The sequence below is a fragment of the Scaptodrosophila lebanonensis genome, unplaced genomic scaffold (assembly GCF_003285725.1).
Source record: "Scaptodrosophila lebanonensis strain 11010-0011.00,11010-0021.00 unplaced genomic scaffold, SlebRS2 tig00000001-arrow-pilon, whole genome shotgun sequence".
Taxonomy (NCBI): Eukaryota; Metazoa; Arthropoda; class Insecta; order Diptera; family Drosophilidae; genus Scaptodrosophila; species Scaptodrosophila lebanonensis.
The window spans coordinates 5,510,652-5,536,875 of NW_022060529.1; the positions used below are offsets into that span (position 1 = coordinate 5,510,652).

At 38.1% G+C, this 26,224-nt stretch overlaps 3 protein-coding genes across 3 annotated transcripts in view; 2 read left to right on the plus strand and 1 right to left on the minus strand.

The window, feature by feature from the left end:
• LOC115630544 overlaps nt 1-25,185 on the minus strand; it is a 51,612-nt gene extending 26,427 nt beyond the window's left edge. The window contains exons 1-3 of the mRNA XM_030527157.1: nt 24,628-25,185; nt 13,251-13,558; nt 3,589-3,763 (exon numbers count right to left, since the gene is read on the minus strand). Coding sequence (XP_030383017.1) covers nt 3,589-3,763; nt 13,251-13,558; nt 24,628-25,013 — 869 coding nt within the window. The 5' untranslated portion in view covers nt 25,014-25,185. The remainder of the gene's footprint in view (nt 1-3,588; nt 3,764-13,250; nt 13,559-24,627) is intronic.
• On the plus strand, nt 1,534-1,911 carry LOC115630536. The gene is made up of 2 exons (XM_030527145.1): nt 1,534-1,649; nt 1,712-1,911. The coding sequence occupies exons 1-2, from the start codon at nt 1,562-1,564 to the stop codon at nt 1,882-1,884; spliced, it is 261 nt and encodes an 86-aa protein (XP_030383005.1). The 5' UTR covers nt 1,534-1,561; the 3' UTR covers nt 1,885-1,911.
• On the plus strand, nt 4,980-6,759 carry LOC115630526 (odorant receptor 59b-like). The gene is made up of 3 exons (XM_030527133.1): nt 4,980-5,749; nt 6,241-6,598; nt 6,685-6,759. The coding sequence occupies exons 1-3, from the start codon at nt 4,980-4,982 to the stop codon at nt 6,757-6,759; spliced, it is 1,203 nt and encodes a 400-aa protein (XP_030382993.1).
• Nucleotides 25,186-26,224: the final 1,039 nt, after the last annotated feature.

Below are 26,224 nucleotides of genomic sequence, written 5' to 3' on the forward strand. Positions count from 1 at the left end.
TTGCATGCAACAGAAGTGGAGGCATTCGACTTTTTGCCGCACAACTTCATTTTCAGTTTTCGTGCAGCACGCCCTTTCACAGGCAATGTCGAGGCTCGTGTTGCCGCTCCAGCTCCAGCTTCTTCTCCTTGTCCGGCCCGGCTGTGGCCATAGCACGCTTCTCTAAGCTGCTAAAATAAATGAGCTTTGTTTGTGCAGGCGCTGCCGAAGACGATGATGATGATGGCGACAATTACAACGATGCCGGCAATGGCCGGCGCTTTTAATAGACACTGGGCCAGTGGGCCCGTATGGGCCAACTTTTATTCGTTGGCTGCATGAAAATGAACTTAATGAACTTTAACCATTTATACATTAATTTTTCTGCATCCGTCCATTAGGCAGGCGAATTTATGTTGCAACTAATTGCAGACATCGCTGTGCTTCCGTTCAGTGTTTGGCCTCAACCAAGTGTTGCAACTTACGCTTCAATTCAGTTGTCTATAGACAGCTGCTTCAGAAAAACTTTGTGAGTTAAAACAAATTTCTAACAAAGTTAAAACTAATATTTTAGCTCTACTATTTATCTTCAATTTTCCATATGCGCTCCATATATCTACCTCTGGCTAATAAAAAATCCTAATTTGAAGTATTAAATCAACATGAAAAAGCACAACTTTTAAAATTTGTAAGCCTAGTATTGTATTAGAACTTCTAATTTGGAATAACGCGTTTAATTATAGTTATAAATACAACCAGCAGAATCGATTGAATGTATCTATATTTTCTCATTCTTAGGATATTGACAGTAAAATTTCGTGAATTCGAATAAATATGTTTGAATTATCCCAAGAGCTTCCAAATAAGATATAAGTTTATACCAGACATTTAAAAAAATGTTTTTAAGCAACCACTAACATAGTTATAGTAGTCACACTGCAACATATACTTAATATACATACTTATATATTTAATATACAACCGTTGTTTAACATTTACAAACCTGATGAAAACAAATTGAAAATGTGGTTGTTATTTACGAAAAAGCAACAAAGCGAATAATCAAATTTAAGAACGGTCTTTATACGATTTTAAAATCAATAAAAGCAACAAATTTGTAAAGACACTTGTCTGAATCAGTTGGGGATGATTGGTTAGAATAATTATATTTTAAAACTAATTGGGATAGAATATTCATTCAAAAAAGACTTTACTACTGCAATGAGCATTACAAGCGTATTTTGGGGGTGTGTATAGTATATGGAAGAATTAAAAAACACATACTATAGTATGTATGTGCATGATTGTGTGTCTGTCGTCGTCTCTGTTAATTAATTACTTGAATTAAATGCTGTCTGCAATGTTCGCTTACCAAATGGAGGCCACACCGCACCCCAAAATGCAGGTAGGCGGGAATGTGTAATCAAATTTTCACGCTTGCGTTGCGCAGTGGTTTAATAATTATACCGTTCATTAGTGAAAAGTCACGCTGCAATGTGTTGCAAATCTGAGCGGAATTAAACAAGTCGAATTAGACAGAAGCGAAATGTTATTGGAACGGTTACTGCCGCAGCTTATTTTGATGGGATTGGGCTTCGCTGAACTGCATCACGTAGACTGGCCTCAACGTCCCTTGTCCTGGTGGCAAAGGCAATACTACCAAACGCGCTGTAAGTAGGAGAAGTTTCCTTAAACATATATTTGTCTATATTTCATCTTCTGTTATCTGTAGGGCATCAGCGGATGCGCTTTACGACAACCCCCCGACCAGGAGCAACACCGGAATGGCATGAGCTGCGAATGGTTTACCCATGCTATTGCTATAAGCCCGATAAAGACTCGAATACGGAACAGTATGAGAAATTCTTGGTCGAGAACAAAGATATATTTATTTTGAATAAATAATAATAATATTCCAGGGCTAAGCCGAAAGCGTGTAACGACAAATTGGCCGAGGGCCTGCGAACGAGCAGATGGATGATGCATTCATTAGCCTCCAGGCGAATTATGACTGACACTTATTGTAGCGACAAACAGTCACAAAAATTATTTGCTAATTTGTTGTCAGTCTGTCGTTTGTCTGTTGTTGTCTGTTCCTGCCAGTTTCGGCCTGTTTCCAAATGATAATTACAAATTAGGCAGGAAGCTGAGTGGAAATGTGAATGATTGTATGCGAGCGTTGTAGTCCTACTTTGTGTCGTAAATAACAAAATGGCTTTTTGCTGTCATCAAGCTGAAAGCCCGAACACTGAGGCACTCAATTCTGTGTAGTAACTACTCCTGTTGTTACACTTATTTGGTGGCTGAAAACTGTAACCGTCAACTGCTCTGCCCCCCGACTGAATGGCTTACAGCCAACCTTGTCTGCTATTGTTGATAATTTGCTGTAGCTTTCTAAGCAGCTTATTGTTTAAAGCACTCTACCCTCACAGCACGGAAAATTGTGCGTTTTATTTGCCTAATTTGTTCATTTTATGCGAGAGCTCTTATCAAAGTGCCCAAGCATTTCATATTGAAAATAGCTTTCCACTGAATGCAGTAATTAAACGCTACTAAACTACATCTCTTGCTCTTCTCCCATATACAAAAATTAATTTCTTTTCAACTTTATTGATTCTTGCCGCGTCAAGCGAACACACAACATCAGTAAATTTCTTTGATTTCCCAAAATGTATCCTTACTTGTTTTGTGATGCTTCATTGAGCCATTGAAAAGTGGGAAAAGTTTGTGACATAGAAAAGGAAAACTGCAACTAAAATGCTTTCTGAGGATAAGGAATTCGTTATATTTATATGAAATCCTAGTAGCTGATGACTTTGGCATTTCTGAAGACTTGAGAGTTTTCCTGTACATTATGGAAAACCCCATGCGCAATTCGTATCGGAAGCATACTAATCTCATTAATACTAAAATTACTTATTCGTAAAAGCTTGTAAAATTAATACAGTATTCGAGCAAAACTAAATAACTTGTTAAAGAATAGACGGATCGTTTTTCGAATCCGTGTTTTGAGTGAGCCAGGTATGGAATACTCATATTCTTGCTAAAAGGTTTTGTGCTGCAAACTTTTTGGTTATTGTGTGTTTAGTGTTCACACTAATTAGAGTTTAAGCAGCAATAGTTGCTTATTTGTTTAGAGTCCGCCCGTACTAGAGGGACAGGGGCGGTCTTTTCTCGACCCGATAAACATAGCCATGGAATTGGATTTCAATAGGCAGAAATGACTTTTTCTAACGAAATCTGAGGTTTTTATACCCTGTACCCAAAGGGTACAAGGGTACATTAGTTTTGTGCGAGTGTACATGTACATCCCTTTACTGTTGGATCTAACTTAAGTTAAGCGTCTTTTATAAATTACGAGTATACGAACAATTTATAATGGCCATAAATGAATATACAAGTACTCTATACACGTATGTACCCCTGTAAAATAATTATATCTGCAAACTGTTTTATGTGTTCGCTATTGTAAAATAATGGTACTTTATATGTATATACAACCAAACACATAATTTTTTGGGAGGCCGTATACGGGGTATGCTTGAGTTGGTGTCCGTTACTTTGGCATTTAGACATATTTTCTGTATTTCTAATGTTTTCAATACTCACTTGAAATGATATGTGCCATTTTCGTAGCCAAAGAACGGCACTGTATAGGTTAACATCCAGATGTTGCCTCCGCCACAATCGTAGTAGGGCTTCGACCATCTGCCATCCTCGTATTTGACGGCCAACGTATCGGCCTCGATACGTTCCTCAGTGCGGTTCGAATAGAGATGAAAGGCTACAAAGGCAAGGAGTGCAAGTTTTTTTTATTGATGCAATATAAATGTAATGCAAGGCACAATTTAAATAATCGATAAATGTAGCCTTGAATGCAGTGTTGCGTGTTTTGAAATGCAGAACGCGACGGCATCACGTAAACTTGCCCATTGAGCAAGCATTTCGGATGCAATTTTAATTAAGTCAATACTCGGAATTGGAGGGGAAGCATAAATCAAGGCGAAGCTTAAGAATTTAACAGCATATCAGATGTACAATTAAAATTAACCATATAAGTTTTTCGTTTCTGAACAATATTAAATCAAAACTATTTAGTTTTCCTGTGTGATCGACTGCCAAAATACGTAATTGCTGAACTTCTGAAATTCGTCTTCATTTTACTTGTCAAGGACCGTACTAATTCATATTACAAATAGAAGGACTACAATAACGAAACAATAATCTTGTTGTCTATATATTTATTTTCGATTTAATTTGTATTTTTCATTAACTAACTAAGCAAGTATAAATAATATGTAGTATGATGCCATACTTCTTAAATTCTTAAATCAAAAATTAAAACTGAATTGAATTTTTTTTATTATTACGAAGTTTTTTGCAGTTTAAACTTTTTTTAAATTTTAATAGAGAAAATAAAAATATCTAATATTTGTTGTTATAGTAAACAATTATTTTGAGAAAAAAAAATTTTATTACTGATACGAAAGTTATTGTATGGAGGTGTAGGAGCACTGAACTTGAATCGGGAAAGAGTTCTGGCAAAGCAGTGGCAGATCATGATCTTTCTGGGAAAAGTAATTTAAAGCGTTAAAGAATAATGAAAATTACCCAATTTCTTTGTACTTGTGTTTGGATATCATTCAGCATTTTACCAAGAGCTTCGTGAGAGGGTTCTAACGGGCCCCTTTATAAACGTATACGCCTACCCAATCAATCACAGCCACTCCTACACTTGGTAATAATTTAAGTTAGTTGTTTAATTACAGACCAAGTTCCGTGTGGAGGAGGCGTGTGCTTCCAAAGTACCGAATGGAGCAGCTGGCAGGCCACATTTGGTTTCCATATTGCTTGTATTGGGGAGGCGTTGGTGTTTGCATTTTCAATTTGAGAACGTATCCGACCGCCAATTTGCTATTTCTGTTAATTAAGTATGAGCAGTGGCGCCCCGAGGCCTTTATAAGTTGCTGTTCTGCTCGAAATGGAAAACAGAGAGCACGATGGACATGTTCAAGCTAATTCGACCGGCTCCCGTGACGCAACACGTGAGATCGCGGGATGCGTACATATATTTCCATCGAGCTTGTGTTGTAGTCGGATGGACGCCCCCAGAACGAGGAATAGCGCGATATCTTTATTTGATTTGGGGCTTTCTGGCTGTTGCAGGTGGAATTTGCTACTGTCCTGTTGGCTTCGTCATACCCTACTTTTTGGAGTTCAAAAACTTTACGCCCGGCGAGTTCCTAAACTCGTTGAAGGTGTGCATTAACGCATATGGCAGCTCTTTCAAGGCCTCCGTTACACTTTTGATGCTATGGCGTTTGCACGCAACGGAAAAACTGCTAGATGAGATGGACAAGCGTATACAGAACGATAAAGAACGGACGATACTACACGCAATGGTTGCCCGTTGCAATTACGCATTCCTCATTTATACATTCATATATTGCAGCTTTGCAGGATCAACGTTTCTCTCGTATACACTTTCGGGCCGACCGCCTTGGTACATTTACATGCCATTTGTGAATTGGCGCAATGGCTTAGGCAGCCTATGGACACAGGCCCTCTTCGAATACGCCGTCATGTCAACTGTTTGTCTGCAAGATCAACTGGCCGATGTATATCCACTAATCTATACCCTGATGCTTCGTTGTCATTTCGCTTTGTTGATAGATCGTGTACGCAACCTTCGCAAAGATCCCAATAAGACCGAGGATGAAAACTTTCAGGATCTGGTGAATTGCGTCATCGACCACAAAATGATAAAAAGGTGAGATGAAAGAAGTATTTCAAATTACTTCCAACAGTGGTAGTTTTTATTAAATACTGTGAATCTAGTAAACCTCAATGTGAAAAGATGTTCCTTGAGGACTAACAGGGACCATTGATATAATTATTTATGCCTAGCATAATCATCTCTTGCACAGTAGATGTGAGAATAAAGCTTATTAGAACGAATCTACACATACAAAAGAAAACATTTGCTCATGTATCCGTACTATCCTAACTTAGACTAGGAGTTATTTTCTAATTTGGGGTCGAATGAATTTGAAAAAACTTGTCACTTTCGACATATTATCTGCGTCCGTCAAAAACACTTGGTTTTAGGTGAATGGAACCAAAGACTTATCATCTTATCAATTCATTTTTTATAAGATACAGAGTAATTTTTGTTTGTTTGAAGCGGCGATTAATTCATTATAAGTATGTTAATACACAAATTATTACAAACCAAATGTTTGAAACGTGATTTCTTTTTAGATGCTCCGCGATGTTTCGTCCCGTGATATCGCTTACTATTTTTGCACAATTTCTGTTGATTGGTATAGTGCTTGGATTAACATTGATCAACTTGTTCTTCTTCTCGGATTTTTGGAGAGGTGTAGCCTCTGTTATGTTTATCGTGACTATTCTGACGCAAACATTTCCATTCTGCTACACCTGCAACTTTCTTATGGACGACTGCGATGACCTGTCGAAGGCGATTTTCCAATCGAATTGGATCGACGCCGAACCACGCTATAAGAGGACACTGTCTTATTTTATGCATAATGTGCAGCAGCCCATTGTTTTTCTGGCAGGTGGCACATTTCCCATCAACATGAACACCAACATCAGTGTGAGTTTGATTGACAAGCAAACACAAACACTCACTCCCACGCACATACATTTAATTTAATTTTTTTGTTTTTTTCTTTGTTTCAGGTGGCAAAATTTGCATTCAGCATTATTACAATAGTTCGCCAAATGAATTTGGCTGATCGATTTATAACGGATTAGTTGGGATATTCGCTGCAATTGGGAATGTTTTTTGAATTGCTTGGCAAGCAATTGACATTTATTCACTTAATCGCAAACGCAAACAAAGCAGCAAAGCCACAGCCGAGCAAATGAATGCTCTTATTTAAGCTTATTTATAGCACTCCCATTGGATCCAAGCAACTGTTCCTTAGCAATTGTTGGCTGGCAAAAAAAAGAAAGAAAATTTTCCCACACACAGCCGCATTTTTTATGTGCACAATTTGCATAGAATTTGTATATGTTATAGTTTATCTTGGCAGATTTAGCTGATTTAGTTGCACAGCCCATGGAAGTTTAACATTAAATGGAAATGGAAATGAAAAACCGCACGCTGCGCAGCGCCTAGCGAGCTGGGGGAAGACCGTAGAAACCATAATCAAATTTGCAAATTGTGTTAACAGACGGAAATTACAACTGCGACGATGCTGACGACGCCAGCGACGTTCACAACAACAAAAACCACTGAAAATTAAGCCAAATAAAAAGAGAAGCCACTGGAGACACAGTCATACGCACTGTATAACACAGATACAAAGGAAGATACATATAGATGTTTACATATTGTATGCGATTTTTATTTAAATTTTATGTTAAACACGTGACTGGTTGCAAAAATAAAAAAAAAACGAAATCACCGAACACAACCAGATTCCCATCGACAGTGACTGTCACAACGACATTGGTAGCGATGGCAGCTGAAAGCAAATATTACGGCATATTTTTGCGGTTTTCTTACAACTCGCACATGTTTACACCTACATACACGTACATGAAATATACATTCTATATATACATATAAGTGTGTATGCGACTATGTGGGAATGTGTGGGCCGATAGCACGGACCTCTGCCACATTAGTGGCGTGTAGAAAGTTTCATCGGACTGCCCAACAAATCACTTGCAGGTTTCAAAAGATTCCCCTTTGTTACTTTCCTGGCTGCAAGTACATTTTCACTTATTGTATATGGAATAACCAGTCAAAATATTGCCCAAGTGCTAAGGTCACTATTACGGCAATGAAATCTCTTAGGCATTGAATTGGTTGTTGAGTCTTTTTCATTCACTTCTTTAGATATTTGAAGAAAACAAGAAAAACTATGCCAATAATGCGGACAATTTTTAGTAAGGGTTGACGACAATGGAAATTTCACAAATATGTATATTTATTGTCGTTTTGTCAAAGTCTTTAGATAAATGCGAAAGAATTAGACAAATTAATTAAAAGAAGCTCTAATTATATTTATCCTTTTCGATATGCTGTTCTGTTATTATTTTGCCTTCTTAGTTACCATGGCGATTGATTGAAAAACTAAACACATTTTTCTTGCAGTTAGGTACGCTACATTAACTAATCCTTTTGCCCTACTTCTACTGCTCCTGGAATAAAGCCATTAAATGATAATTTTATTAGGATTTGCAATTTATGTTGAAATGTAATTTTTAAATTATAATCTCTTCTTAATATGTTCATTTCTTTAAGGTAATTGTAATTGCCTATTGGAAACTGGACATATAGTACACACACGAGTACAAACCTGCGTTTGGTTTACTATACAGCAGTTTTAGGGAAAACTTTAAATGTGTGTGTCAGCCTTTCATAAAGGCTGAGGGGTTCCTCGTAGTCGAAGTAATTTGATCTAACTCTTGTTGTTAGTCCATGTTAAAAATTGTAATAAATCAACGCACGCGAAATTTCCAGCTTGTTTCAATTTTTTGGCAGAGATGAATTTTTCAATTCAGCGTAAACAAACGTTCAATACATGCTGTTTGTGTTTGTGATGGAAAATGTCAGAATATCAAATGTCAAACTTTTTAATCAAAATTGAAAATTGAAATTGCTTTAGGTAAAAATTTCTACTTTCACTTAATACCTTACTAGCATTTGACCTTACCTTACCTTACTAGCATTTGATTTTTGTTTTTATTTTAATTTAATTTCATTTGAGTTAACATGTCATGTTAGAAATAAATTTTAATAATTATATCATTTGCCATAACTATGCAATTTATAAACAATTCTTTACCTCTGCAGTGAAATCATTCCCCTGTTTTTCAAGCTTCTAAGATACTTTAAGACCATCTTTCACCTGTCAAGAAAATTTCGCAATTTATCTTGTTTTGTAACTGTTGATTTAAATATGCAAGTGAGCTATGATTGCGATTTTTCCTTCCTAGAATGAAGGCTTTGTCATTGTCATTTGATTTATTCATAATAAAAACAAGATAGAACGCTACAGTCGAGCAAGCCCGACAGTAAAATAGCCTGTACTCTCCACAAAAAATGAAAAATTAAAAAAAAAAAATTTAAAAAGAATTAAATTATTAAAAAAAATTAATGAATTAATTAATTTAATTAAATTAGAATATATGTTTATGTTTAGTTTTAACAGCATACATTTACATCACGTACCTATGCGTGTTTATATGCGTGTATGTATGCAGCACAAAGTTGAACCAAAGCAGCAACAACAACAACAGCTGCGGGCAGCGCTGCGGACAGAGGCAGCGCATGAGCAGCGATTTTACTTATGGCTATAACTTTCTACAGAATTGACCTATCATGATGAAATTTGGCATACGGACACATTAGTACTAACTGGATGTACCTACCAAAATTGATTTCAAAATTCCTAGAATTACGGAAGTTATAAGAATAAACACGAATTGCGGGGGAGTGGGAGGGCGCATCGAAAAAAAACTCAAACTCGTACTTTCTCGGCCTTAGGAGAATATGGAAACCAAGTTTGGTTATTCTAGCTCTTATACTTTCTGAGATCCTTGCGTTCATACGGACAGACGGACAGACGGACAGACAGACGGACAGACGGACAGACGGACGGACGGACAAGGCTATATCGACTCGGCTTCTCATCCTGATCAAGAATATATATACTTTGTGGGGTCTGCCACGCCTCCTTCTGTGTGTTACATACATGCGCACAAAACTAGTATAGCCTTTCACCCTTTGGGTACAGGCTATAATGATAACTAGATTCAAATGCAATTTAAAGATAGTTTTAGGCTTTTATTGAATTTATTATAAAAGTAGATTTTTAATTGGATTTAATCAGTGGAAGAGTTGTATGGAATATTTTCATTTCATATCGATAATTTACATGTTTCAACTTTAGTTTGAATTTAAGCTTATGTATAACAATTCCCAATCGATAATAAATGATAAATGATAATAAATGATGTTTCTTATTTATATTTATTGATTAACAAGAAAGTAGTACTAGTAATAGGGAAATCAAAATTAAAAAGATTCCACAAAGTTTCGAGCCTATTATTTTCATTCAATTTTAATTTTTCTATTACTGTCACTGCCACGATGCATGTGGCAAAATATGTAACTAATGAAATGGAAATGTAATTATCAAATGAAGTGAAGTGTTGAAATGCCCGTCGTGGCAATTCGTTGATAATTAAATTATGCCTGCCAATAGCTGCTGCCCATTTAATATTTGTCCACTATAGATTTTCAATAATTTATTAAATAAGTTTTAAAACACATAATCCGTTAATCTATATTTCAATATATACAGAATTTATTATTTTTTGGCTTCCTTATTTATGGCAATCAAATATGGGCCAAACTAATTGCAATGTACGTTGCTAGGAAATGTTTATAAAAAGGTAATAAATTGATGCGCTTAAATTGCAATCATTAGGGAAATTGTTTTTTTTTTTTTTCAAATAATATTTAGTTCGGTCGGTATTAAACATATAAAGTATACTCGTAATTTGTGTGTATTATAAAAATGCCCGTTATGTGGTCGATTGACTATGGTGTCGAATTTTCTAAAATTATAGTTGGGTTGAAAAAGTTTGAAAATTCAATAAACTAACTTTCAATTTCTGCGATTTACAACTTTAGGCATGTTCGAAATTTTCATTTAACGGCAAAGTTTTAGCATGGAGGAACAAAAGTTTAAAACGTTTGCGGCGACTGGAGCAAATATGCAAAATAAATGTGAAAGACGGCCAATGTAGTGTTCGCCTCTCGCAAGGATGCTGCAGACACTGCCTGGAGGCGCATTGTGGCGCGTTTGCCCAGAATTGTTTTGAGTTATACCTAGTAGCAAGCCGTACACATATTGATACTGGTACACACACTCACACATGTAGGAAGGCGCGCGCCTTTAGAGCGGCAAACATTTTGTCCCATAAATCATAGTAGATGCTAAAGTTATGGCATCTTCGATATAAGTTTACTGTGTCTGTCTATGTCTCTATATGCATTCATACTCGTTTGTATGTTTGGTAGGAATATATATGTACGTGTATGTATTTGTTTGTGTGTGCGGTTGTAGGCATTGCCGTGACAAATACGGCGACGAGGTCGTATACTTTAATAGATAAATGAAATGATGTCAAATGGCGGTCACTGCAGTATACAAGCGCCCAAGCTAACTCATGGTGTCGAGCCCAATTGAATTCGTTGATTATTTGAGCTGCAAATATTATTTCACTGCGTTTTTCAATTTCATCCTCATAGCAAATAGTAAGTTTCCACACGCAGCCATTGTTCGTGGAACAGATGGGCGTCAGTCTGCACACATGGCATTAGTTTGCATGGGTATTGGATGTTTGTTTTCAATTCCATGTCATTTGTGAAAATGTGCCACACAAGGCCAATTGAGATGCTTGCAAACAGGCCCCAAGCCGCATGATGCATGCAATTTTAAATTCACAGTGCACCAAACACATGCATCACCCATGTCCCATTTAATAGGCGTGTAAAAAGGTTCAATTTCATGGAAATTGGAAAAGCCTATTAGTAATTTGCATGGAAAATGGTGTTAGGAACGTTTATTTTTTCTGTTTCTTAATCGCTATGAAATTTTGTTCAAATATGCAATGTGGCAAGCTTAATATTAATTTCAGGCTCATATCAACTTAAACGGAGAATACGAACAATGAGCAAAATATGTATATTTCCCCACGTAGAATGCATTAACGAGAAATTGTTTTAATACATAAAATTCATTATATAGTAAGTATAAATAAAAAGTATGTATGTATATCTAACCGCTTCACAAGAGCTGTGGACTGTGTTCCCTCAACCGATCGCCGTAAAATCTGCCTTAACCATCTATTCCAGCGATGTGCCAAAAAATCGTTGGTAGTGGGATCGCTATGAGTTATTATTATTATTATTTTTCATTGATATTAAGTCAAGCCTGCATCTATTTTGTTCGCCTTTAAATTGAAAACTTTCGTTTTTTTCTCATTTTAAGCATTGCTGACGAGTATCTATGTATCATGCGGCTACAAGGTCAATGAGCGTTCATTTGGCTCTCTGAACAGAATTCATTTATCTCACTTTTACTTTATTTTTTTAACACTCGGCTTCTAACAGATAGGTGGCGTATCAGCTTGTAAAAAAAACAAACTAATAGTTGAAGCTATTCAAACAATTTCACGTGCTCACCAGAGATTTCAGTTTTTTTCAATTTTTTACGCTTTTTCATTCGCATAACATAATTCAAACGTAAAAATAGTGCTAGATAGGACAAACCGTAGTCCTTAAACGGTTAAAACATTGAATTCTATTCAACAAATAGGTATAAGTGTGCACTTAAAATGGGGATTTCCATTTGCATGCTTTAATTGCTGCGCCCAAGTGTATGCTATGGTTTCAGTGATTAAGCAAAGATGTGTATTTAATTGACTTAGACACACACATACAAGCGCATACATAATCTAGCTTGCAAAATCACATGCAAATAGAATATCAATGCGTCAGGCGGCATATAAATAGGCAATTTGCTTCAAAAATATGCAGAGAAGCGCATTAAATGCACTCAAGCATACGAAGACCCTCACTAGGGACTGTGTTGGCTGTTGCCTGGAGGGCGGGCACGTGTTATACCATAAAAATCACAGCTAATTAAGAAGGCGCTCTACTCAATGGTGCGCTGGTGCGTTGAAGCAGCAGTTCTCATTTGCATGTTAAGTGGCTTTGCCTTTTTATTTGTAATTTTGCGTTTATTGCTTCTATTTTTGGGAATGAAAGGGCACCAGGAATAGAAATAAAAACCGTGCCTCGCATTTAATGATGCTCTATTTATTTCGGCTGCTTAATTGCCGTCTGTTGTCATAGAGAAATTTGACTAGCCAGCTGGCGTAATAAAAAATGTTGCATGATAAAAGCGCATTGAAATATGTGTCTCCAAAATGGCTACTTAATTAGGCGAGGCTGCAAACAGGCCACGAACTTGTGCTTAAATTTTATTGTCCGCCCCCTCATGTCGTCGCATTTGACTAATGTAGCCAAAGATTAAAGCACGCGGCACATATAAATATTCAATTCTATGGCGCGACTTTTATCAGCACATAAATAAGTGCGTGGCTGCTCGAGTCGTGAGAATAGGCCATACGCTCATTGCGCATAAATCAAGCGCAAGCTAAATTGCTTTTTCACACAGACAATTACACATACCTTAGCTGAAAGGACTTGTACTTACATTTCAGATACTGCTCATTGCGAGCTATCACCTTCTCGGCATTCTTGCGCGCCAGAAAGAACCACTCCGATGTATTACCCAAATAGTGATATTCCATGGCCAGATCCTTGGCTAAGACGGCGCCCAAGTTTGGTGGCGGCAACCGGTACGCAAAGGGACAGAACAGTCCTGGCTGCGCAGGATGTTCGTTCCAATCGAAGCAGTTTCCAGCTGCAAATATATCATCATCGAATTCGACCATGGAAAGCACGGAAGCGTGGAGCAAATTGACATCTTCTTGCACCGAATGTGATGTCATCTTAAATATTCTAAAAGAAAACGGAAAACGAAAAATTACTTAAATTTACTGCACTTCACGTCATGCACATAGAATTTATGAAATGCCGGAAATTGCATTGAAAATTCATAAAAAATAATGCTGTGTCCGTAAAGTACGTACGTCATAAATCTCCGCACTAAAAATTGAACGTATCCTTAGTGCAAGCGGCTGTCTAGTGAAAACTTATTATTGTTTGCTTGGCCTCCGCTTCTTTCTCTTTCTGCCTAGCTGTCATTATTATTTTTATAACCGTTGCGAAACTGGTGGACTGGTGGGCTGGCGAGCTGGCAAGCCGGCGGGCCAGCTGGCTGCATTGCTGGCAGCTACTTCCCTACTTTCCCATCATGACGCTACACAAGTGCACACTTATAGGCACAGCCCATTATGCTGCTTCAAGCTGTGCTCAAGTGCTCCACAGCCAGGGCCCGGGCTATTGTTCGCCAAGTTTCACAGTCTGTTTGTGTGTCTGTGTGTGTGCGACCGTGTCGTTGTGCACGGCAAATGAGTAAATGAGAAAATTACGTTCAAGACAGTGCTTGTAGTGTGCCCAGCATGCTGACAATATTAATTAAAATGTCACTTTAACATTTGCTTTAAGTCAAACAAAATCAAAAAATTAGAGAATAGAGTAGACTTTATTTCCAATACATTAGACTGAATTAGAAAGAAGGGGCAGGAGCTGCGTGCTTTTCAACAGCAGATTTGCATGTCGGCGGTGTACGCACACCCCTCCCCCCATACACCCACACATACATACATCCATATTAATATACAGACGCTTGGAGGCAGAGCACACAGCACTTTAATTAGCCGACTCTGTGCACTGGGCTCATTAATTAGTTTGTCTTTTCAGCGCTCATTTGTAAATGTCAACGGCATTTTGTCAAACTCGCTCGCATGCCAGGCCCAAGCGAACTTACATGATAAATAATTGCTCGACCAGAAGTCAAGTCGCGGCATGCTAATGATGCTCAGCTTTGTTTGGTTCTGCTGAGCGGTGCGAAATGTAGCTGACAGCTTTTTCTTATACTCCCAAGAGTGCTTACATTTAATTTAAAGGCTAAGAGCTGAGAAAAGTTTTCGTAGCATTAAACCAGAAAAAGGTATTGCTTGTGCTAAGATACACAAATTTACAATGTTAAGGGAACATTTAAAATTTGGCACGAATCATAAGTCAGAAAGAAGTCAAGATAATAATTAAGTAATACTATTGCCTGCTAAATAATACCTCAAGCCTCATGCTTTTCATTAACAACTTGACAATTAATCCAGCCAATCAGCGAGTAGTCGAGAAAATATTTATAAATAAATATTATGATCGATTGATGGCTTACAAAGTCGTTTTTAAAGTCAAAATTAACGAAAACCTTTGCTTATTTATGACTAATCTGCACGACTACAATATAGAATTTTTCAGGCCTTGTAATATGCCTCGAAATAAATAATAAATAAATAAATAAAGTTCCTGAATCGAATGACAAAATATATGCAATGTACAGAATGAAAATAATTAAATTATAGTCCTTTCAGCACAACAAAGAAAATATATTCCTAGCACAGCCTTCTAATGCTTCAAACGAAACAACAACAATTCCGTTTATTTAGCAATGAGTTTGTTCTATTTCCAAAGAAACACCTTTTGACTTATCCAGAAATTAAGCAAAAATTATTATTAAAACAGCTACCAAGAACTTTTTGTTTATGGCTTAGTCGGTCTAAATAATAAATGTTTACTTTGCAAAGCCCATTTACCAAAGGGAAAAATGAAAAACGTACACACAAATTTAGAAATTAGACTTAAAGTGTTTTCTGAACACACATCGACATGCGAAGATTAATTTTTGCGTGAAAATTTGTGAAATTTAGTGTTTATATGCTTGAAAATGTATAACACGAAAAACTAATAAGTGCAGAGAACATTTTCCGGAAATCTGCGTATCTCTTGATTTTCTTTTGTAAACTTTCAATTGGAAGGGGAATTCAGTACAGTATGTTTGTACTGTGTTTGCATATAGGTTCGTATGTAACTATGGAAGTTGCAATAAGCCAACTCACATGCCAACATTCGCAGTAAGTCGTAGCTCATTTGCATTGTTAGTTGCTTGCACCAAGAAGTATGCTACATAATTTGCAAATGTCTGGCAGCTTTTAAAGAGTGTGTGCGTATGTGCTTGTGTGTGACACTTCTTGGCACTTAAGTGTCGAAAGTTGACACAAACGCAAGTTGGCGGCACTGTTCCACACACATTCACGCATGCTTGGCAACGTTAGATTCGCTCAAATGTTGGGGGAGTGGGTGCAGGATGGGGTGCTGCCTATATACATTCGGGCCTTTGTGTGATGGTGCCATGGTATTGATGTCTGCGTGGAAATTTTTCTTTTTATTTTTACGTGGGCTTGCTTTTAATTAAATATATGAGTTTTCTTGTCCCATTTTAAATGCATATAATCTTACGGGTACAATAAGAAATAGATTCCTCTGGGCAGTTAATTAACTAAAAAGTTAATTGAAAAAGACATTAAGTTAAACTTTCAAAATGTTCGCACACTTGTTTCTTGTTTGTCATAAAATATTGTTTTAAGCTAAAGTACATATAATAAACAAATATATATGTTTATATATAAATATATATGTTTATATATAAATATATATATTTGTTTATTATATATATATATATGTATATATATTGAACTTCGCTTTTTTGTGTGTACTTTTTGTCTGAACTGTGTTTGTGCTTGAAAAATGTTCATTGCATTAAAAACATTTTTTATTTAATCTCTTATCTGTTTGTTCATATAACTTGCTACAGAGAGAGTAACAAATTTTCTAACGAAACCCATATTTTTAGTAAGGAGTTGCACACGCAAATTTTTATCAAAAATAAGATTGTTTTTCTTTGAAATAGGTACTGCCAAACGCGAAACAGGTTGTTTACACTTTAACTGCGACTTTTTCTTTTTGACTTCTAAGAAAAAATGTACAATGGATACTTTGCTTTTATACAGTCGAGTTTGTTGCTTCCCTTTGGAATTCCCATTTTTATACCGGAAAAATAATATTGTTTATCTCTACAATTTTAAATGCCGTTGTAGATCACGTGTAAAACGAATATAACAGAGTGTTCCTTTTTAAATAGAATTGAGTACTTCAACTGTAAAATCAAAAATGGACACTTTGTTTTTAGTGTACACAAAAGATTTCTTTCGTACGCAGATTGTTTGTATTTGTCAAAAAGGAAGGCCCATCTACATATACGTGTACATCTACTTGTTTGTGTTTATATGATGTTTGGATAATTCAAATTGTGTTCTAAATTCTTGTATGGCAGGATGTTGTTTGGCAAATTTTATCTTTTCGTCGAAAAAATAATGGGTCGTTTAGGCAGCGCCTATTGATTTGCTTTAAAAAAATCATTAAGATCGAATGGAATGCAAATAATTTCGCTGCTGGCAGGTCGAAGCCTAAATAGTCTGATAAATCACATTAATTTCATTACTTCTATGGGGGGAGGCAAAATCCAATTAATTATGCATGAAAATTCCGTTGAAAGGGAAATTGGCAAATTAAATCCTTATTACGACACCTTTCGAAAAGGCTGACATCCAAAAAGCACAACGGCAACATTAACATAAAGAAGAAGTTGGAAAATCGACAAATGAGCAAAACAAGCTGCAGGACATTTTTCAGACACATTCAAACAAACAAAAAACAACAGACAAGAAACAGACATAAAAGTATATGTATGTTTTTGCAAACAACACAAAACAAGGCCAACATTGTAGTTGTTGTTGTTTTTGCTTATTTGATAGCATTGCAGTTGTGCGCCTTCCAAGCACTTGAAGCTTCAACATCCGTTTTGGTTTTGGGCGTGTGCTCGAAACGGTGTCGACGTCTTAATTGAAAGTGAAAATTTCCAGTTTAATTATTCAAGGCACATGCTGCGCCCGTTTGCCTCCAAGCACAGTCCATACCCTGGCTCACTGGCTGACTGGCTGACTGGCTGCCTGGCTCCTTGACTGAAGCTGAATGGATGGTTGGTTTACTGGTTGTTGGCTTGTTTTGGACAGCCGCTCGTTTTGCTGTCGTTGACCTTTTCCCAACCAGTCTGATTGTGGTGCTGTTTGTTGTTTAAGCATAAAACCCTTTTGTCCTAAATTTAAACTTTTCTCCTGCTGGCATATTGAAAATGTTCATTTTGATGTGCGTCGCCGGCTAATGGGCCTTGGCTTTTGTCAATTTTAATGAGTTTATAATTAAATGAGCCAATGTGCGTAAAAAGTAAAAGGCAGCAACCAAAGATTTCTTTTCAGTACAAAATAAAATAAAATAATAATTGAATATGACATTAAAAAAGAGGCGCTAATTGGTTTCACACGTATACTATATGCATATTATTGGCAATGTGTGTTCAATTAGCAAAAAACAAAAATGAGAAAAATTAATTAAAAGTTTTGTATTTTAATGTTGCCAATGTTTCTTGGTAGCTGGCTAAATGAGTTTGTGGAAGCATTTGTTGTTGACATTTTTATGCACAAAAGCATCAACACACACCCACACGCTTGTTTTCGTTTTTTTTTATTATTATTATTGTATGCCATCATGTTGCCTTTCCACTTTCGTTTTTGATACTTTTGTTCATTTGTTCGTCTTTGTTCGTCATGAAAAAATTACTTTTTGATTTAGTCCGTTAATTGCTTTCAAGTTGGCAAACTTTATACGTTGCTTATTATTGCCTCGCAACAAGGCGAAAACTTTTGCCTTTTAGGTCTTGCCAGCTCTTTAGAGCACTCCAAATGAGCATACTAACAATAATAATAATATACGACGACACGAGCAGTGTCGGTAAACTTTTTGTGGCCACAATGCAATGACCGCTTGTCTCTGACTTAGACCTAGGATTGAGTGCCCGTCACAGAAGGCGAAAAAACAGCGGCCATGATTTTATGGCCTCCAAATGGACTTGGCCGACCCTTCACAACAACAACTGAAAAGTTCCTCAGCTTCAGCTGCTTTCAAGCTATATACCCTTCCATGACAGTTTTAATTACCATCAAGAACATTACACAACTGATCTGCTTGATTTTTTGATGGTACATAGGTATTGATTGTGAAAAGAGGCGGCAGCCTTTGTTATTTGAATTCACGTGATCTGTTCAAAGTATATCATTATTGTACCCTTGCCAGCCTGCATATTAAATAAGTAGTATGTGCACTTAAAGTGAAGAATATAAAGATGCGTTAAATGTTGAACTTCCCAGCTAGTTGGAAGGCAGAAAATCGGAGCAATTTCGTTTTTCTTTTTTTTTTGTTTTCTGAGCTTACTAGCTCTTCTGTCATATGCGCGGCCAACATGTGTCGCTGTGGCAATATTAACACGAACAATAAGGGAAACAGCAGTAAAACTGCCGACTATACACCAAACAAACAATAAGGCTGAGTTGTTGAACATGGCAGCGTGAGTATTGCAGTCGACATGGCGTTTAACAACAACAACAAAAAAAAAGAGGCGCAAAATTAGCAACATACAAAGCTGTGCCACAGCTGTAAATACTGAAACAGAAGCAGCAACAGCAACAGCAACAGGGGCAGTAGCGGGCGGCTAGAGTCAAAGTCAGATGCACGGACAACAGCAAGCCAACTGTAAAAATAGTTGAGCACAGTTGAGCAAAACAAAAATATAAAAAAGAAGGCAAGAATAAATAGGAGCGGATTCAGTTCAGTCAGCTCACTCAGTGGCTGCCACTTGCAAGTGGCAGAACCGGAGCCAGCCACCACGGCCACAACAACCATGGTGCCCCCGCACAGCTGTTTTACGCTGCTCGCGTTTCACGTTTGTGTCAGTTGCCATTGTTGCACAACAATTGCAAGCCAGTCGTTGAAATCCACATTAGGAATGTTCTCTGCAAAATGAAAACAATTTTCATTTTGTTGCCGTTTTTACGCCGCAGCACAATACGATCCAACAGTAGAAGCAACAGCAACAACAACAACAACAACACCAACAACAAAACAAGACGCGTATTGAGCTAAGCTGCAGGCACCTTTTTTGGGGGTGGGACTGAAGGGGCAAGGACGTTGGCAACATAGTACGTTATTAGCAACACCCGCAGCGCCGAGGTAGAGCACGTCAGAGGCAGCGCAGCGAACCAAATCAACCGTCACAAAACGACAAAACGACAAAGGAAGCGGATGTTAGCCATGTGCATGCGTTGTCTGTCCAAATGTGCTTCCATGTACATACATCTGTGTGTGCGTGTGTGTGTGTGTTTGTATGTGTGCATGCATATTTATTTATTTGCGCTTGCAAACTTTGAAGCATGTTGACAATGACGCTGGGGACTAAAACGACAACCATTACTATTAGCACAACTAGTTGCAAAGCACAGTGCAACAGTTCAGTGTGCATTTAAAAAAAAAAAAACCAGAGGGAAAGCTTAAGTGGGTTCTCGCCCTTGAAATACTCTATACAATCTTAATTTCAACAAAGTCTGGGTTTTTTTAACACACTCGTCTGGCCCAATTTTCATGGTTTTTGATTTCTTGTATTTGTCTCCGTTCCGAATAGCATCTACCTATTAAAAACATTGAAAAATTGTCGTAGAAGAGATTCTGAACATACAAGTAGTGTTGAATGCCTGCGACAAAAACATATATTGAGAACAAGAGCTGCGCGACAATGAAATATTCAGACAAGGCGACATCTGATCGAACTAATTTTCAAATGGCATACAAAGTCAAAGGCCAAGTGCATCATTATTCATTACAATGTTTTTTTTAACCTACATAAAAAATGTGTTTTATTTTAAATTGTTTTAAGAAAAGAGTTAACAAATCAAGTAATTGAAAAATGTAATAAAAAATCTTTAAAAGCTTAGTCCCCATAATACTTTTAAAGTAAAACTTTCCCAAAAATATCCACAGTATGTATGTGGCCTGCCAGAATCTTGCAAATGTTGGTAGTGCCGTTGGCAGAAGGGGCGCTGCTTTTGACCTTGTAGCTGTCGTGTCAGCAATGTCGCGCATTTTATTGCTTTTTTGCAATCAGAATTGCATGCGCCAGCCATGCAAACAGCTTATGCAGATTTCGATTTGTCTGGGAGGAGGCAGTTACATCAAAATCGTTACCTCTTTGTTTTTCGTAAAAGTTTTCTAAAGAAATTGCGAAAGAGAAGATGATCTGTGCTGCGCTCAGCACAGCTTATTTCAACAACAAGCAATAATGTAGAAAACAGAAACTTTGCAACAACTTTATTTGAATTGTATCGAGTGCAAAACACGACAAATCGCGTAACGCTGAATGCCAAACAGGACGACAGCAAAGACCGGCTTTTCTCCATCTCTATCCCATTGAAGCATGAAGTTGTCAGTGCAAATACTATCCAAACGCAAATACAGACAGCTGTCAAAAGACGTGCCCCTTTGACGTGATGTTGCCGTCGTGCGTCAAGCGTACCATAATGTGTCCCAAACATCAACAACATCAGTAGCAGCAAGAACAGTAGTACTTGTAGTATGTAGCTGTCAACGAAACTCAGTTTAGGGAGAGGTAAGAACGTGGCGCAAGCTGCGGCAATACTCAACGACAACATGGCTAAGTGTTTAAAAGTTTTCCGATTCTTTTTCACTTTTTCACTTTTCCACTTTGGCTTTGCAACACTTTGCGCTACTTTGTTTTTATGTGCAAGGTGTGTGTGTGTGTGTTAGTCCTTGTGAGTTGGTATGCCTGTGTGAGTAGCGCTGAAACTAACAAAAGTGGCCAGGGCAGGAAAACAATTGAAGCTCGTAATTTAGACTGGAATTGATATTGTTTTTCCTGCCTCCACATCTTGCTTATGTATATACATATGTATGTATGTGATGTATGTGTATGTGCATGTAAGTGTGAGTGTGAGCGTGTTCACGTTGTTGCCTTTGTTTTGCTTAAATGTTTCTCTTTTTCTTGGTCGCTGCCTGCTGCTTGGCTTTGTTCTGTTTGCGTAACAAATAAACGGAAATGCCTCAACACACAAAGCGGCAAGAAGAGCAGCCAAAACAACAACAGCAGCAGCAACAACAACAACAATAGCAACTAAGTATCACAAAACAATAACTTCAATTAGTTTGCTATGGTACGTGGGCCAAGTGCTCCTCCAGCTACTTCACTTCGTCTGTTGTGCATGTCTGGGCCGGAAGTTGTGAAGGCGTCGTTTTTACACACAGTTATTGGGTGTGATTTCCTTTGCGTCCTCGCTTCCCCCAACCTCCTTTAGCGCCCACCACTTTTCCATTTCACGCACAACTTTTCAGCTTGATGTAAGAGTCGCGGGAGAGGTGCAGAGATGGGGCGTGGGATGCAGGACGCAGCAAGTTTTTGATTATGTTTATCCATGAAACAAATTGCGTTGCGCGCGCAAACTGATTAAAATATCTTCGAGTCTGATGATTATCCAAGTTTATTTATGTGCGTCGGAATTATGAGCAAGGGATTTGTGTGCGTAGTCGATTAGAAACTTTTCTTATTTTATAGGTGGGCCAGATTTATGGCATGGGCAGCGATAGAAAGAACCAAACGGAGAAACAGAGCTTGCAGCTAAATGGACTCACTGTCTGCTTCTAATTAAAGTTGCCCTCTGCTGATACTACAGCAGCTCGAAAGCTATCAAGCATGGTATACCTTTGCAGCTGAGGTTCTTTCTGTTAATAAATTAATATTGTACTCAATGTTATGCAAACACAACAACACGGAGGGGGTATTTGTAACTATAAACTTATTAATTATTTGCTGGCAAATCAAATGATGCGTCTGGAATCGCTCCTCCCTCAGATAAATTTAACAACTGTTGTGCTTTAAAAATATTTAATTGTATATCTCTATATGCCGATTTGGAAACGCACTTTAAACTATGGACATTACTTTTGGGAAGCAATTAAATTAATAGAGACTTTGAATTCGTCTCCGCAAAATAGAAAAGTCCATTGGAAGATGCATTCAGGTGTATTTTCTAGTTAGAAACGAAGTAAGGATTTCAAATAATTAAATTTCTAGTTAAATATAAAAGGTACTAATTAAAAATAGTTAATAAAAAGATATAAGTAATTATAAAGAGGACATAGATCGAGAAATCACATTTCATTTTCATTTAGATTAATTAATTACAATTATAGGTGAAATATTTGAATTTATACCTTTGTATCTTTGTCTATTAACCTTACTAATCCCAACCTTCTTACTGGCTTTTTCTAAAAATTTTATTTCAATTTTTTTTGCAGTCAGAGCTAATTATTAAGTCCGCCATTACTAACATTTTCAATTTCGTTTGAACTCAATTACACTTAATTGCTCATATTTTATATTATTTATCTTAAGCGCTCAATAAATCTGCATCGAACTGCTAGCAATAATTTATAAAACGAAAGCTATTTTCAGTCTATAAATATTTAATAAATAAATAACAGAATTGAAGCAGCGACTCTTTACAGTTTGGAAATTATGTTGGTCTAGCTTTCAATGACAGACCTCGGTTATAAATAAACAAGAACACAATTCCCAATGGCGAGATTTTTTTTATGTTAGCAATGCGTGTTATGGAAACAAATGTCTGGCATTTGACACTAAATAGAATAATGTTGATCCTGTTGAGTACAGGGCATATAATTTAATTTATTGACATTTGACAGCGCGTTGACGATTTATTGCAATGGGCTCGCTATTGTTATTGTTACTTCTACTGCCATTGATGTTGCTCTCGTTGTTGTAACTATTTGCTCTTAGGCTTGTGTCGTCTTTGTTGTTATGGCTATGTTGCTCTGTTGTCCGGCTGCACCAATCCACTTAATTCGTCCAAACGTCGACCAGCACTAATTGTTTGTTTGTATTTTATTGACAGGCAGTCAGCATTTGTTCATTAGATTTGTCAGTCGTTGTTGCTTCATTCTATTCTATTTCGTTTGACTTTACTTTTTATGGTTTCTCTGCCAGTTGAGGTCGAACACTTTATTTTGTGGGCAGGCTTTTAACAAATTACTTTTAGATGCGCACACGTATTTAATGCTAGTACTCTAATCAAGGCTTTTGTGTCAAAGCACGAGCAACTATTGAGACGTTTGGAAAAGCAAGTTGCTGAGAACACATAAAAAGTGCGACAGAAACGACAGGAGGAAAAGCTCTTATCGACATAAAGAAATTATGTGGAGACGACGAAAAAAGTAGAAAGAGAAATCGGTAACTGGGTGCGTTCAATGCTCGCTTTGATTGCCAACAGCTTGTAAAAAAGAAGAGCAAAAACAAATGGAAAAAACTTGAAACATTTTTTCGTTAGCATTCTATATTTTTATGTATGTATGTATGTATATAGCCACACATGTGCAGTCTGACAGGGCGTACCCACATTCGAGTATATATTCCGATGTACATATGTATGGGGGACGTGCACGAGTCTGCAACAGAAACTCGGTACTTATTATAGTTGACTGCCCCGCCATGGAATAAAGCAAAAAGAGAAAATGTTCAGGGAACTTTGCAGGACACGCACAGAGCTCCAAGCTCAAGCCGTATGTCCTTGAGATTGTCCAGTGCCTGCTATATCGATATACATATCGAAGACAAAATATTCGCACGCACGCTGACAGCTAGATGAAAGAAATTGGAGAAATTGCAACAAAAAACAAACAAGAAAAAAAAACCGAAACTAACTGGCATAGTTGTGGTTGTCAAAGTAAATCAAAACATTCCGTCTTTGTTTTTGTAGGGAGCGCCTAGAAGTAGGCGGCAGCTTTGTCTCAGTCCCTCTGTGGTGGTCACCAAAGTAATTGAACTTTTATCAAAAGCTGCAAGTGGGAAGGCCACACACGAACTGCGGCATCAAGGCATGACAAAGACCATGGAGGCACATGAATTCTAGGGCCATCGCTGGCCACACATGTGGCGCCCATTTGCGTGCGCGTTTCCATTTGACCGAACACAGTTGCAGAGACAGACGGAATTGGCCGACTGTTGTACAACTTTGAATTGGAAAAGTTTGGAAATAGGTATAACAGAAACTATGGTAAAGGGCAACGCAACTTTTACAGTAACTCACCTGGTCAGCATATTGGCGCGATTGACAGCTACCTCAGCCTCAACCCTAAATCGATCCTGTGCATAACGGTCCACGACGCCCTCACCCAGATTCAGCGATGTGCCGGCCACACATTTGGATCCCAATAGATGTTGCGTCTCAATGTATTGCAAAAAGGTCGAAACCAAGTCCATTTTACTATCACGTGCATTAATCACATCCGCGGTAATTTGATTCGATTCCAGATCATCACCCTCGACATCGCCAATGACTAGAGGTTTGGTGTTATCATCGATTAGCACTTCCGGTGGATAGCCATCGTCCATGGTTACTTCTGAGGTATCTAATATGCCATCGGAATCACTCAATTCGGCTTCGCTTTCAAAATTAATCTCCTTCAGCTGCATATCGTCGTTTTGGCTTGTGCTGGCCGAATGATGGGGCTCCCGGGAATGGTCCTCCACCACATTCCATATGTATTCGGTTGTGCTGCTGTCGCTGCCGCTTTCTCTGCTATAATTCTGAGTAGCCTCGTTGCTATAATGCACAATGCTGTAGTCGGTTTTAGCTTCAGCTTCAGCTTCGTCATCATCATCATCATCCTCATCATCCGCATCATCATCGCTCTCAGCTTCTGTATCTGTCACTGCCCCAATGTTAACGTTTGCATTGTTTTCATCGTGTGACTGCGCGTAATCGGATTCCGTGGAATCTTCAATGCTGCTTACACTGCTGCTTCCCCCAGCTGGCACTTTAATGGATCCAGCCTGCAGTATATCGGGACTGATGTTGCTGCTGCTGTTGGTGTTGCTGTTGCTCCTGACAGCGACCACAGGCAGTAATCGCGTGCTGCCTGAACGGCGACTATGCCGATTCCACGTCGGAGCACCCATTTGGCTTGGATCATTGCCAGCATCGGGTTTACTGAATAGAGGAAATTTCACTCGTTGCGTGCTTGCGCCCTTATCGGCCTCATTGCTATCATCTTCCTCATAATTGGCATCATTGACACGCACAAATTGTCGGACGGCATTTGCACCTGGTCTGCTTGTGGACCGTTCAGCCGCAGGCTCAATGCTCGCCACGGTCGTTTCATCAACTAAGTCCATGTCGACATTCTGATAAGCCGACTCTAATGAGTTTTCCAAATCAATCTCATCAGCCAGCTGCATGACCTCTCTGAGTGCTGCATCTGCATCGGTATCCATGTCCACATCAGTGGGTCGACCTTGTAAATGCTCGGCCTCGACCAAGCTGCGATGGTTTTTTGGAGGGTGCAGCACGCCGAGACTCTTGTCCACGCTTTTTCGTATGCTCTCGTTTATTTTCTTTTTGTGCAATTTGCGTATTTTATGGGTGACTGGTGCGCTTGTTGTGCCGCCAGGCAGCATTGTGGGCGTCACTGGCGGCACATTTGTGACCAGCAGAAGGCGTGTGCTGCCACTACCTCCACTGCCACTGCCACTGCCCCCGCTTCCAACTACTTCGACGCCACCAGTACCACTACTGATGTTGTGCAGCATGTGTTGAACACGAGAACGTCCGTGGCGTATGTAAAAAGGCTCTCCCGCAGTTTTAGCCGCCATGCCTTCCGTTGCGCTTTGTTCAGCAACGGCAA